This window comes from Delphinus delphis, chromosome 5 (genome assembly GCF_949987515.2).
Source record: "Delphinus delphis chromosome 5, mDelDel1.2, whole genome shotgun sequence".
In the NCBI taxonomy this organism is placed as follows: Eukaryota; Metazoa; Chordata; class Mammalia; order Artiodactyla; family Delphinidae; genus Delphinus; species Delphinus delphis.
The window spans coordinates 135,519,067-135,533,472 of NC_082687.1; the positions used below are offsets into that span (position 1 = coordinate 135,519,067).

The 14,406-nt window shown below is 50.6% G+C and overlaps 1 protein-coding gene across 1 annotated transcript in view; it reads left to right on the forward strand.

Moving 5' to 3' along the window:
- SORCS2 (sortilin related VPS10 domain containing receptor 2) overlaps positions 1-14,406 on the forward strand; it is a 476,773-nt gene that overhangs the window by 407,885 nt on the left and 54,482 nt on the right. The window contains exons 8-9 of the mRNA XM_060011880.1: positions 67-156; positions 11,051-11,230. Coding sequence (XP_059867863.1) covers positions 67-156; positions 11,051-11,230 — 270 coding nt within the window. The remainder of the gene's footprint in view (positions 1-66; positions 157-11,050; positions 11,231-14,406) is intronic.

The following is a 14,406-nucleotide window of genomic DNA, read 5'->3' on the forward strand; positions in this document are numbered from 1 at the left end:
CAGTGAGAGGCCCGTGTACTGCAAAAAACTTGTTCCCTAAAAAACTTGTTTTTCCCTTCCTGTTAGGCAACCTCAACAAACCAGACCAAATACTACATCTCTTATCGTCGCAATGAGTTTGTCCCGATGAAGCTGCCGAAGTACGCGTTGCCCAAGGTACGAGTGGGTTCCCCGTTCCGCCGGGCCCTGAGCCGGGTGCTGAGCCTGCCCTGACTCGTGGGGCTGCAGGGCTTTTGCACCTGTGCTTGCTGGTGGCCAGGTCAGGATGGGTAAGAGCAAGCTACTGCCCCCTCCCCCTCCAGCTACTGCCCCTCCCCCTGCACTCCATCCTCACACGTGCCCAGCTTCATTCTGTCTTAGAGCCTCTGCAATGTTCTTCCCTCTGCCTGGTCTTTCTTTTCCCCAGACTTCTGAACATGTGATGTTTCAGACAAATGTCTCTTCCCACTGACCCTCCAGGCTGGTCCAGGCCTCGGTTTCCTGCTCACACTCCACCCTTCTCCTTCCTGACACTCAGGGTGCTGGGAACCCCCTGTTTCCATCCTGCTTTCAACTAGAGTTTCCAGGGCTGGGAGGCCGTTTCTGTTTTATTCACCTCTGCATTCCAGCTGCCTAGCATTGTGCCTGGTAGGTAGTAGGTGTTCAATTAATGCTACTTCCTTCCCCTTGCCTGGCCGACAAAGAAGGGGGACGTGGAGGCTGTCCAGACCCTGCCCCTGCCCTGCCTCAGGGTGAACTCCACAGCCCCCTCCCTACCGATATTTTATTCCAACTTTACAAAGGAGGTGATTGATGTTCAGAGGGGCTGAATATCCCGTCTGAGGTCACACAGCTTGTAAGAAACCAAAGCAGGTTTCAAACCGAGGTCCAGGCGAGTCTGCGACCAGCCTTCTGCCGCATCTCCCTCCAGAGGACGGTCTCCATCCCATGTACATAGTTCAGAAGCGCAGACTGAAGCAGCCCTTCTCCCCCACATACTTATCGAGCATGAAATGTAAGCTAGGAACAGACGCTGCAGCTGTGAGTCAGACACCCCGGTTTCCTGCCCTGGCTGGGTTTTCGGAGGAAACAGGCAGAAAGTCAAGCAGACGACAAATGTGTCAAATAATTGCAAGCTGTGATTTGTACTGAGAAGGAAATGAGAGGCCGAGGCAGACAGTGACGGAGGGTGGGGGAAGCTTCCCTAAAGGGGATGTCTCATCTGAAGCCCAGCGGTTGGGGGAAAGCTGTTCAGGTGTAGGACAGTGCAGGTACAAAGGCCCTGGGGCAGGAGAGACCTGTCTGGAGGGTGGAGAGGAGGTGAATGCGCTGGCCCCTGCAGGCCCGGGGGCTGTGGCTTGCTGGAAAGGACTTGGATTCAGGAGCTGCTGCTCCGGACATCACAGACCCCTCCTGAGCCAGAAATGGGAAAAGTGCCTGAGACTTTTAAAACCTTTTAAAAGCATCTCTTTAGAAAGAGAAAAGGAAGAGGGGGAAAAAATGGAAAGGAAAGGAAAGAAAGGAAAGAAGGAATCTTAATAAAGTCCCTCCAGTGTTGGCTGAGTAAATAAATGAAAAGCTAATGGTTTCATTTATGGCAAGTGCCTTTGGCATCTCTGGAGGGCGGGGGGCCTTTCAGCTTCTGAGAGGCTCTTCCTCTGCCACTGGCGGCTGCAGCATCAGCAGCATTCTTTGTCCTAGTGTTGGGGGTGGTGGGTTGAGTGGACCCCTGGGTCTCTCCCTGCTCCCTTCTGGTACTGGGGCCTGGGCAGATGCTGCCCCTTTCCTGGGACGGAGGAGGCTGGACCAGCGGCCAGGCCATTTCTGAGGGTCTTCTGAGGAGACTGCAGCCACAAGTCATGACCTCTGTGACCTTGAGCCCTGGCTGCACCTCCCTGGTCCGTGGCTGAGACAGCAGTGAGTGTTTCTTGGTCTTTAGGGGGAGGTTTGCAGGAAGCACCACTGTGAGTCCCGCTGCAGGCCCTTGACAGCACGTGCTACCTGCTAGCTTCCCGTTTCTGCAGAAATCAGGGGTCACTGGAAAGAGTTGTGAGGCTGTGATGTTAGTGCTGCCCCCGCATCGTAAGTGATGACAGAAACAGACATGCCCCCCCTGCCATCCAGTTTCAAGGGATGACCAGGAGCCCACTTATGTCGGTGGCATTTGCATTGACACTGTGTGTCCTCGCTCGGGGGTCCTGCCCAGGACCCAGTGACAGGCAGCGGAGGACCATGCACAAATCAGGCTGCTCTCAGGCATCACCCACCCGCACCCCGAGCCCTGCAGGGTCCTCGAGACCACATTTGGTCTTTGCTGAGAACCTTGCCCATCCAGGGAGCTGGCTACTTCCTCTCCACCAAATTCAGGAGAGCAGCCAGACGCCAGTGTCCCCACCAACAAGGAGAGCTAGCTAATTGAATTCCCTAATCAGATTTGGTTGTTATAAGGTGAATTTGTAACTCCTACCTGTTTCCTACCCCCAAACCAGCCCCATCTTTTTTTTTTTTTTTTCTTTCATTGCCCAAGTAACATCATGGAAACAATAGAAATCAGAGCAGAGGGGAGCTCACCACAGCCTCCCTCCCTCCCTCCCTCCCTCCCGAGCCCTGTTTGGTTTCCCTCCATCCTGGGCCCCAAGCCAAGGCGACACTGCTGTAGCTGTATCATTGCAGACACTCTGTCTACAGCCTGGCTTTCACATGACAATGTCTCAGGAGAATTTTTCCCAAATGATACATGATACCCACCTTAAACGACTGCAAAACTTTCAACTCAGGAGACCGTACCTTGTTCAGCGAAGCCAGACTCCTGTTGTTCAGACATTTGGGTTGTTTCCATATTTCATAATTATAAACAGTGCTGTCATGAATATATTTGTGCCCACAGGTATTTCTTTTTTTATTTTCTCAAGTCAGTCTAAGAAAAACTTCTGGACAAAGGATATAAATATTTGTGGAGCTTAGTTGCTTTCTAAAAGGGTTCCACCAGCAAAGTTAAAATAGACCAGTTTCAACACAGCTTCACCAAATTTTGTGTTGTATCAATTCTATTTTCCTTGTACTTAAAAAGGTATAAAAGGTACCATTCTGCTGTTTGAATTCACCTATCTCTGAAACCTGTAATGGGTAAGCAGTTTTTATTATATTTGCCAGCAGCCTTTGCTTAAATTGTTTACTTGTAGAGATTTAAAAAAAAATTTACTCATGTTCCCTAACAGGAAAAAAAAAAATAGGCAAAGGCTATAAACAGACAGAAGAGGGGAAAAAATCCAAGTAACTATTGATTATATAAAAATATCCATAAGCATAAAGTAAATGCAAATTTACTTTAAAGTAAAAAATAGACTTTTATCTATAATATGTTTACATAAAATAAAATAAGACCCATAAAGTGTAAGAATAAAGGAGGAAGTGACATCAGGGAAGAGGGTGGAGTGGACAGCACAGGAGTCTGTCTTCTCACTTAGACAACAATCCGCTGTCAGAATCTGCCTGATGTAATTGTTTTGGAACGCCGGAGTCTATTCAAAGGCTTGTAGCTTCCAGGGGAAGGCTTGCGCCATAAACCAAGGTTAATATCCACAGTTTTAGCTCTCCCCAAGGAAGCAGCTGCCCATCTCCTACTCCTGCCCCCCAGCCGCGTGGCCGGCAGCTCTGTACGTATTCCTAGAGCAGGTACACAGCTTGCCGGAGCCAGGGTGGGCATAGGACCTTGTCCTTAAATATTGGACCTTGCCCCCCAATATTGGGAGTCTGTGCTCTGATTGTTGCTTCTGATCATGCATGCAGACACCCAGGCACACAGTTATTATTGCAGCCACCAGCAGCCGAAGCAGCTTCTAAGGGATTTAAAGGGCCATGTTACCAAGCCAGACTTGGGTCCGCTCGCCCAGGTGCAGCAAAGTCAACCCACTGACACCAGGTTGTGGTGAAGGAAAGTGCGGTGTTTATTGCAGGGCACCAAGCAAGGAGTCCGGGCAGCTAGTGCTCAAAATACCCGAACTCCCTGACAGGTTTCAGGCAAGGTGAGGGAGGGGCATCCCAGGGTGTGTGATCAGCTCGTGCGCAATTCTCGTGATTGATGGTGAGGTAACAGGGCAGTGTCATAGGGATTAACGTTATTAATCCTTGGGCACCAGTAGTTCTGGGGCAACGTGCTCACGATCAAGTAGTTAACTCCTCCCATTTGGTGGTGGTATTAGCATCTGCAAAACAACTCAGAAAATGTGCATCAGATACTATTACCTATGTCCTTTAGAGAGGAGCGAAAGCGGAGCATATGGAGGAGGGGTCTGTCCCGGGAAGTCCCCACAGGGTCCTGCTCAGTTACAGCCAGAACCTGTTTCCACTGCCACCCCACCTTTATTTTCCTTCCTTTCCTTTTGGGAGCCAACATTTAAGGACTGGGACATTCAAAAGCAACCACACATATGGAGGAATTTAGAAAGTCCCCAAGCATGCCCAGGAAAGAGCTCAGGCTCAGAAAAGACCTGAGGACTCCAGTGTACACCTCAGGCTGGTCCCTGGCATGCAGAGAGCCTGCAGCCGTAAAATCTAAATAAAAAACTAAAAAAAACAGCAAACCCCGAGGAAGGGAGAGAATCTGATTTCCAGAGTTACCACATTATTAGATTCCAACATCCAGTTATCAATAACAAAGAAACCACAAGGCAAAGAAAGAAAGTACAATCCATTCAAAGGGGAAAATACCAACAGAAGTTATCTCTGAGAGAGACCAGATGGCAGATCTACTAGACAAAGACTTTAATACAACTGTCTTCAGGATGCTCAGAGAGCTAAAGGAAATGTGGAGAAGGTCAAGAAAACAGAGTACAAACAAATTAGATCTATAGGCATACCTCACTCTGTTGTGCCTTGCAGATATTGTATTTTTTTCCCACAAATTATAAGTTTACGGCAACCCTAGCCCTGCGTGGAGCAAGTCTATTGGTGCCATTTTCCCAACAGCATTTGCTCACTTTGTGTCACAGTTGGTAAATCTCACAATATTTCAAATTTTTCATGATTACCATATTTGTTATGGTGAGCTCTGATCAGTGATCTTTGAAGTTACTACTATGATTGTTTGGGGCCAACTTAATTGATAAGTGTCGTGTGTGTTCTGACTACTCCTCCAACCGACCATTCCCTCATCTCTCTCCCTCTCCTTGGACCTCCTTATTCCCTGAGATACAGCAACATTGACATTAGGCCAATTAGTGCCCTTACAATGGCCTCTAAGTGTCCCAGTGGAAGGAAAAATCACACTTGTTTCATTTTGTATTAAAACCTAGAAATGATGACGCTTAGTGAGGAAGGCTTGTTGAAAGCCAAGACAGGCCAAAAGCTAGACCTCTTGCACCAAACAGCCAGGTTGTGAATGCAAAGGAAAAGTTCTTGAAAGAAATTAAAAGTGCTACTCCAATGGAAACACAAGTGATAAGAAAGCCTTATCGCTTATATGGAGAAAGTCTGAGTCGTCTGGATAGAAGATCAAATCAGCCACAACATTCCCTTAAACCAAAGCCTAATCAGAGCAAGGCTGTAACTCTCTTCATTCTATGAAGGCTGAGAGAGGTGAGGAAGCTGCAGAAGAAAGTTTGAAGCCAGCAGGGGTCGGTTCACGAGGTTTAAGGAAAGAAGCGACCTTCATGACATCAAAGTGCGAGGTGAAGCAGCAAGTGCTGGTGCAGAAGCTGCAGAAGGTTATCCAAAGCTCCAGCTAAGATCATTAATGAAGGTGGCTACACTGAACAACAGATTTTCAATGTAGACAACAGCCGCTATTGGAAGAAGATACCATCTAGGACTTTCATAGCTAGAGAGGAGAAGTCAGTGCCCGGCTTCAAAGCTTCAAAGGACAGGCTGACTCTCTTGTTAAGGGCTAATGCAGCTGGTGGCTTTAAGTTGAAGCCAGTACTCATTTACCATGCCCCAAATCTTATAGCTCTTAAGAATTATGCTAAGTCTATGCTGCCTGTGTTCTGTAAATGGAACAAAGCCTGAATGACAGCACATCTGTTTACGACATGGTTTACTGCATATTTTAGGCCCACTGTTGAGACCTACTGCTCAGAAAAAGATTCCTTTCAAAATATTACTGCTCATTTGACAATGCACCTGTCCACCCAAGAACTCTAATGGAGACATACAATGAGATTAATGTTGTTTTCATGTCTGCTAACACAATATCCAATCTGCAGCCCATGGATCAAGGGGTAATTTTGACTTTCAAGTCTTCTGATTTAATACATGCATTTCATAAGGCTATAGCTGCTATAGACAGCGATTCCTCTGACGGATTTGAGCAGTCAATTGAAAACCTTCTGGAAAGGATACACCATCCTAAATGCCAGTAAGAATATTTGTGATTCTTGGGAAGAGGTCAAAGTATCAATATCAACAGGAGTTTGGAAGAAGTTGATTCCAACCCTTATGGATGACTTTGAGGGGCTCAAGACTTCATGGAGAATGTCACTGCAGGTGTGGTGGAAAGAGCAAGAGAACTAGAATTGGACATGGGGCCTGAAGATGGGACTGAATTGCTGCAACCTCATGAGAGAACTTTAAGGAATGAGGAGGTGCTACTTATGGATGAGCAAAGAAAGTGCTTTCTTGAGATGGAATCTAGTCCTGGTCTAGATGCTGTGAAGATTCCTGAAATGACAACGAAGGATTCAGAATATTACATAAACTTAGCTGGTAAAGCAGTGGCAGGGTTTGAGAGGACTGACTCCAATTTTGAAGGAAGTTCTACTGTGGATAAAATGCTATCAAACAGCACTGCTGCCACAGAGAAAGTGTTCATAAAAGGAAGGGTGAGTGGTTGCAGCAAATTTAATTGTTGTCTTCTTTAAAGAAATTCCCACAGGCACCCCAACCTTCAGCACCCACCACCCTGATCAGTGGGCAGCCAGCAACATTGAGGCAAGACCCCCCACCAGCAAAAAGATTATGACTCACTGAAGGCTCAGATGATGGTTAGCGTTTTTTAGCGTTTTTTAACTAAGGTGTGTACATTTCGTGAGATATAATGCCATCGTACACTTAATCGACTACAGTATAGTGTAAACATCACTTTGATATACACTGAGAAACCAAAAAATCTGTGTGACTCACTTGATTGTGATAGTTGCTTTATTGTGGTGGTCTGGAACGGAAACCACGGTATCGCCAAGGTATGCCTGTACGAAAAAAATAGATAGAACACACAAATGGAGCCAAAGAGAAATTCTGGAGCTAAAAGGAACAATAATTGAAATGGAAACTCCACTAGAGAGATCCCAAAACAGATGTGAGCAGACAGAAGAAAGCGTCAGAGAACCTGAAGATAAGACGACTGAAATTACGAAATCTGAGGAACAGAAAGAAAAAAGATTGAAGAAAAGTGAACACCATCTAAGAGACCTGTGGGACACCATCAAGTGGACCAATACACACATTCCATAACGCGTGTCCCAGAAGGAGAGGAGAGAGAGAAAGGGGCAGAAAAACTATTTAAAAAAATAGTGGCCCAACACTTCCTTGAAATTGATGAAAGACATGACTGCAGATATCTTTAAAAGCTTGGTGAGCTCCAAGTAGTATAAACACTAAGAGTTCCACACCAAGACACATCATAATCAAACTGTAGAAAGACAAAGAAAGAATTTGGTGAAGGTGTTCGTTCATTCGGCCGTTCCCTGGATTTTATGTAAAAATCTATGGGGAAATTTCCCCTATCATGCTTGCTAAGAATGTTTTTAAACTTTCCAAAGTTACTTCTTTAAAATGTTTTCACTACAACTAATGGCATAATGCAAATATATACCATTTCTACCCGCTTACCTCTCCGTTCCTCCTTTCCAATCTCACATCTTCATTCCTCAGCGTAACTGTTGTAGGAACTCTTAGAGACATCTCAATGTTCCTTTTTCTTCTTCATCTTAGTTTAACAAACCCCAGATTTTGGCTGGTACATTGCTTCCCAGCTAGGACTATATCTCCCAGCTTCCCTTGCAGCTACATGTGGTTGTTTCTAGAATCTGGTCAGTGAGATTAAGTGGAATTGTCACATCTGGGAGACTTCTCAGAGTTCTCCTTTAAAGGCAAGCCTTTCTCTCCTTCTTTCCTGCCTCCCTCCTGTTGCCTTGCATGTTGACAAGATGACTAGAGCTCTAGCAATCATCTTGAACCATGAGGACAAGGGCCATATCATGGGACAGTAGAATGGTGACCCAGAAGGAGCCTCTGTCCCTGGTGATTCCAGCTTCCATCCTGGAATGTCTATCTCTGGACCTCTTTTACATTCGTGAGAAATGAGTTTCTATCTCATCTGAGTCACTTTTTTCCCCAGTTTCTATTACTTACAATCAAACCTACTTCTACAAACATTGGCAACTCTGGTGTTTCCACATATTTCTCTAGGCCATATAGCTATACATACATGCAAACACATATACATATGTGTAATTCTTTTAATGTCTTTTGTTTAAAAATGGAGTCAACAAACGTCTCTTTTTCTAATTTTACAAAAAGAATAATGTAAAGGCAAATTTAAGAAAAAAAATTGCATATTATTTATCACTCTCTAATCAGCAAAGATTTTCAAAAGCCTGTTTCAATGCATGAAGTTAAATGAGCGCCCTCTAGCCCTGCTGGTGGGGAAGGAACGTATACGCTCAGGACGATGATTGAACAACACGTAACAAGAGCTTTAAAAATGTTCCTGCTCTCCGATGCAGCAATTTCCCTTCTTAGATTTGTGATGAGGAAATACAGAGACGCAGAGATCTATGTCTGGGAATGTTTATGACTGTCTTGCACTTAATGCTGGAGATGCTAAAAGCTCACCAGTGGGGAAATATTCAATGAAATACGGTACATCCACAAAAGGGAATACCATGCAGTCATAAAAGTGCTGTTTATAAATAATGCTAACGACAGAGGAAAATGCTCCCCATATAATGGGAAAGAGCAAAGCTGCAAACCATACGTGAAAAACTATATGAATCCCACTTGGGAAAAAGCCCAGAAGTAAACATTTTTAAATGTTAATGTCAGGTCTCTCTAGGGGTAGCACTACAGGAAGCTTTCTCTCCTTTACACATTTTTCTTTGTTTCCCGGATTACAGTAAACATTTACCCAGGGGCAGGGGCGGCAAAGTCGGAATTAATACAATAACAGTAAATACCGATTGCTTCTCGTGTGATTAATGCCGGGCACTGCATGAGCTCAGAAACTCGGGCCGATGGAAGGCTTTTTCCTGCTGAGGCTGCAGAATGACCAGTTTCCCAGTGGACACAGTGCAGCCTGGCCTGGGGCCGAGCATGGAGAAGTAGGAGGGGAGGTGGGCGAGAGAAGCAGAGATGACCTCACTTCCCCGGTTTCACAGGCGTCCCTCAGACGCCCTACCACCCTACTGTCCCATTTCACAGATTGGGACCGCCAGGCCTGTGACCCCTGACTCTGTAACCCCTCCCTGGCTGTGAGCTGCTTGGTCCACCCATGTCCGTGTGTTAGATTTACAGCCACGGACCAACGCCCCGCTCGTGCCGCAGGGTTCTCCCTGGTTGGGAGGTGCATCGCAGGTGTTTCACGGCACTGCCTCCCTTTTCTGCAAAGCCCCTTCTTTTGGCTGCACGGCTCGGGGGGGTGGGTGGGCGCAGGCAGGAGGGGAAGGGGCCTTCACCAGCCTGTGCCCTGCCCAGGCGGCCTCTTCTTCTCACGATCGAAGGTCTTGCTTGGCTGCACAGAATAGGGACCCCATCTGCTATTAGAGAAAGAGAAACATTTCCTGTCTCTGTGCCCTAACATCAGGTGAGAAATGCAAAAGGAAGTGTACCCCCAAACTGCGTCACCTGCAGTGGGCGGGACGGAGGGTGGTAGCCAGCCCCCTCCCTCCGCCATCCATCCTCAGCTCCTGGATCTTGGCAGCTCTACTGCCAGAGGGGCAATAAAAGTCTCGGAGTGATAGAAGGCAAACAGTAGGGGCTGCAGAAGAGCTCCTTATGGCTTTGAAATGGGCCTGTTCGGATGCCTTTTCACGCGCCTCCCATGCAGTAGTTGGTGCCGGCTGGGAATGAAAAGGAAAACGAGAAACTAGGGTTAGCCCTGGGTTTCTTCTTCTTCCTTTTTATTCATTTTTTTTTTTTTAATTCTGAATTGTAAAATCTGGCGCTGACACCCCGGACGGCTGCCCGGCCCACTCAGGAGCTGCCCGACCTTCTGGTCCAGGTGGACCCCAGGCTCGGGGCCTTGGCCTTGGCTGCTCAGGCCAGCCCCCTTCCTGCCTACTGGCCAGGCGCCCGCCCTCGGCTCCCATAGGGCCCTGGGCAGCCCAGTGCCCTGGGGGAGGGGGCCTTGTTGGCTGTGTGCCTGGCGGGGGCCAGGGGTGACAGTGGCCTGGCCAGGGGGAGCTGTGGGCAAAGGGCAGCTCCCGTAGCAGGCCGGTGATGCAGTCCTGGGCGTGAGTCTGGAGTGAATTAATCCATCCCTCCCACCAGTGTACGTTCCCAGAGGGCAGAGGCCAGCGGGGCTCCCTGGTGTAGCCCTGGGCCTAGAACAGTGCCTGGCACACAGTAGGCTCTTAATGAATACGTGTTGAATGAATGAACGGACAGATGACGGGCTTGATCCTCGGGATGGGAGGGGGAGGGGCCCGGGAGGAGACGCCTCCGCGCCTCCCAGAGGTGATGGTCTGGGCTGCATTCTGACGGTCTGGGGGTGCGTGGAGCAAAGCTCCCCCTCCTCGCTGCAGGGGCAGATGGGAGGAGGTGTCACTGCGCCCCACCCAGTATAGAGGGTGGGAACGTCATCCCCATTTCGGAGGTGAGAAAACGGAGGCCCAGGGAGGTAAAGGGACTTGGCCAAGGTCATAGAGCTGAGAGGGCAGAGCCAGGATGAGAATCTAGGTCAGCCTGACTCCAAGAGGGGTGTGGCCAAGCCCCTCACCCCCGCCAGGCCTGAGGCCTGCCCCACCCCCCAGGCCTGCTCACCCCTCCCCCCATTCCCCCTCCCCCCCAGGCCAGCTTCCCTCTCCCATGTGGGCCCCCAGCCCGCCTCTGACCCCGGCTCCCCCGCCGTCCCCAGGATCTGCAGGTCATCAGCACAGACGAGAGCCAGGTGTTCGTGGCCGTGCAGGAGTGGTACCAGACCGACACCTACAACCTCTACCAGTCGGACCCGCGCGGCGTACGCTACTCGCTGGTGCTGGGGGACGTGCGCAGCTCGCGGCAGGCGGAGGAGAGCGTGGTCATCGACATCCTCGAGGTGGGACCCTCAGTGCGGGCTGTGGTGGGCCAGGTGGCACCCCTGTCCCGGCTTCCCCCCCCTCCCCCGGCTTCCCTCCCCTCCCCACCTCCACTGCTCCAACCCGGGGACCTGCCAAAATTCTGTCAAGGGGCAAATATTTTAGGCTTCGCCGGTCAAAAGGGTACTACGCGGGTACTTTTAGAACAGGAGAGAAAACTTGCTCTTTCTGATGAAATTCAAGTAACAGTAATGGAGCACCGTGTGATACAGGTCTGCTAATGAGAAGAATGGAATTTGGGGGGGATAACATTCTGCTGAGTTGGGGTTCAGGTTGTGGTCCCCATCATCGACTCGATCACCATCTGTTATCTGTTCAGGGCTCCTGCCCTGAACGCCACTGCATGAAACAGGCAGGTGACAGAAGCTGGGACCCTCCCCTGTCCATCTCCGGCCTCGCGGCCTCCCCGGCCCCAGCCCTGGTCTCCTTGTCCCTCCCCTCTGTGTATCCCATGTCCGTCTGGCTGTCTCTTGCTCCCTCTGTCTCTCGCTTGGCCCTGCAGCTCCTCTCTCTGAGGCTGGGGGTTGAGGCCTCCCCGCCTGCAGTCCTCAGACCTCCCTGTGCCCTCCCTGGGGCCCCACCCCTATCTGTGTCCCATTTAAGCCGCTTGCTCTTGTCACGTGACACCGAGGGGCGGATCAGAGGCTCCGAACTGGGGCTTCCGGCTCCCACGCCGGGCTCCCTCCCGCGAGAAAACACCCACGCACCGTCCTGTACTTGGATTCCGTGAATGTCAATCCCTCACCCACGGTGGGCCCAGCCTGGACCTGGCCTTTCACGGTCACCTCCTCTGTTCTTGTCCACACCAGAGCCGGGGAGGGGGTCCCTCAGCCGCTTTACAGGTAAGGAACCCGAGGCTCAGACAGGGCAAGCCACCTGCCCAGGTAGACCAGAAGTCAGCGAAAAACCAGAAGTGGCCCAGGTCTGTCGGTCCAAGCTCCATCCATCCTCCTGGCCAGCATTCCCTCGGTAGGTCATTCACCCTTAAATTCCTCCCTCATGCCCTGCCCTCAGGGAGCCCCCAGCCAGTGGGCTTACCTGCAGGGGCCGTGTGTTCTCGTAGTAAACGCCAGTTGCGGTCCTGCCAGGCTCTGCTGTCCCTGCGGAGCTGGGGAGGGTGTCCCGTGGGTGGCGAGCTGAGCCTTGGGCATCAGTGCGTGTCAACCCGGGTGGGAGGCGTCCTCCTGGACAGAGCCAGGGCTGCAGCCTTCCTCCTTGAGTTGTCAACAGCTGAGCAGAACCGAGGGAGTAATGAATGTAATCATTTGTTTACAATGAGAGCCCATTTGTCAGGGTTTACTTCCCGAGCTGGACAGCCTGGGGCTCACTGCTGCTTGCTGAAAGTTACGCACAGGACAGGCGTGTAATCGACACGTAAGGAGGGCACCTCGGGCGGGAACGTCCAAGGCCCACTGCGGATACCCGGTACCCCCTGTACCGCACACCAGGCTCCAGGCCCTACCCCCGGGACACAGGGAGGAGCAGACCACCTCTCACAGGGCTCCGGACTCTACAGGAAGACCAGCTCCCACCTGGTGTGTCAGCCTCTAGAAGACACCATGAGGAAGTCAGGGAGTACTTCCTGGAGGAAGGGGTGCAGACCGAATTGAGGCTGAGCAGAAGTTAGCCAGCTGAGGAGCCAGGGAACAGTGATTCACGCCAAAGACCAGGCAGTGAGAGGCCGTGGGGATGGGAGGGAGTTCACAGTGGTCAGATCCAAAGCTGGGCCCCCTCGCAAGTGACTGTGCTTCTCTGAAATCCACTTAATGGGGATCACAGGTAGTGGTTACAAGCACAACTCCGGAGCCCCACTGCTGGGGTTCAAATCCCAGTTCTGGTATGTGTTTGCTGTGTGACCTTAGGCACATTACTTAACCACTCTGTGCTTCAGTGTCCCCATTGTGAAATGAGGACGACAGTAGTACCTTCCTCAGAGGGTTGCTGTGTGAATTCGAGGCCTCCGTTTCCGTTAAACACATACAGTAGCACCTGGTGCCAACTCGGTGCTCGGCAGGCTCTCGACAGTTTTCACTGCAGGTGCCTTTTCTGTGGATTCGAGATAGTGCATGGGAAGGGCCTGGCCTAGAGGTTCTACACATGCCCCAATTCCATTACTGTCATGGTTATCGTTCATCCGATGTCAGATCCAGGAGAAATGTCTTATCCCAGACGTCACAGGCAAATACTGACCCGAGAGGCCTGGGCTTTTAAGGGCCTGTGAGCTCTGACCTCTGCAGGATGAGTCCTGGTTCCAGACAAGGTGGCACCCCTTTTCTGAGGGCCTCTTTGTGTTGGAGCTTGCGTTAGGAAGGGGGTTGAGGGGGCTTCCAGTCTCGTGCCCTGACCCTGAGGAACCCTGGCCACAGCTGGGAGACGGTCACTGCAGTGGGCTGAACGGGGGCCCCCGAAAGCTACAGCCACAGCGAATCCCTGGAACCTGTGACCATGAGTTTATTTGAAAGAAGGATCTTTGCAGCTGTCATTAACTGAAGGATCTTGAGATGAGCTCATGCTGGACCCTAAACCAATGACAAGCGTCCTGGTAAGGATCAGAAGAGGAGACGCAGACACACAGGAAAGAGGGCCCTGTGAGACGGAGCAGAGAGTGGGGTGATGTGGCCACAGCCCAGGAACACCTGCAACCCCTTGAAGCTGGAAGACACGAGGAAGGATCCTCCCTGAGAGACCAGAGGGAGGGCAGCCCTGCCAACGCCTTGGTTTTGGACCTCTGACCTCCAGACTGTGAGAGAACAAATTTCTGTTGTTTTAAGCCCCCCCCCCCGCCCCCCGCCACCAGTTTGTGACGCTTTTGTCACGGCAGCCCCCAGGAAGCGAGCACAGCCACGACGGGGGCGGTTATGTGACGTGGGCACATCCATGCCGGAAGCCAGTGCTCCCCAGGGAAACGCGGCCTGTTGCTACCTCTTCTGGGATGGGAGGGTCCGTGTTATTTACTGCTGAGTGTTTTCACGGAGACCAGTCGGGATATAAAAGAGCGCTTTCCAAATAAAGCAAGCCATCACTGGGCAAATCAGCAACGTGTCTGCCCCTAGGACATGAGGGGAGGCATCTAGACTCAGCACCCAGCAGGCCAGATGCCCGCCCCGTGGGGATGCCGCAGGTGAGCCAGAGACAG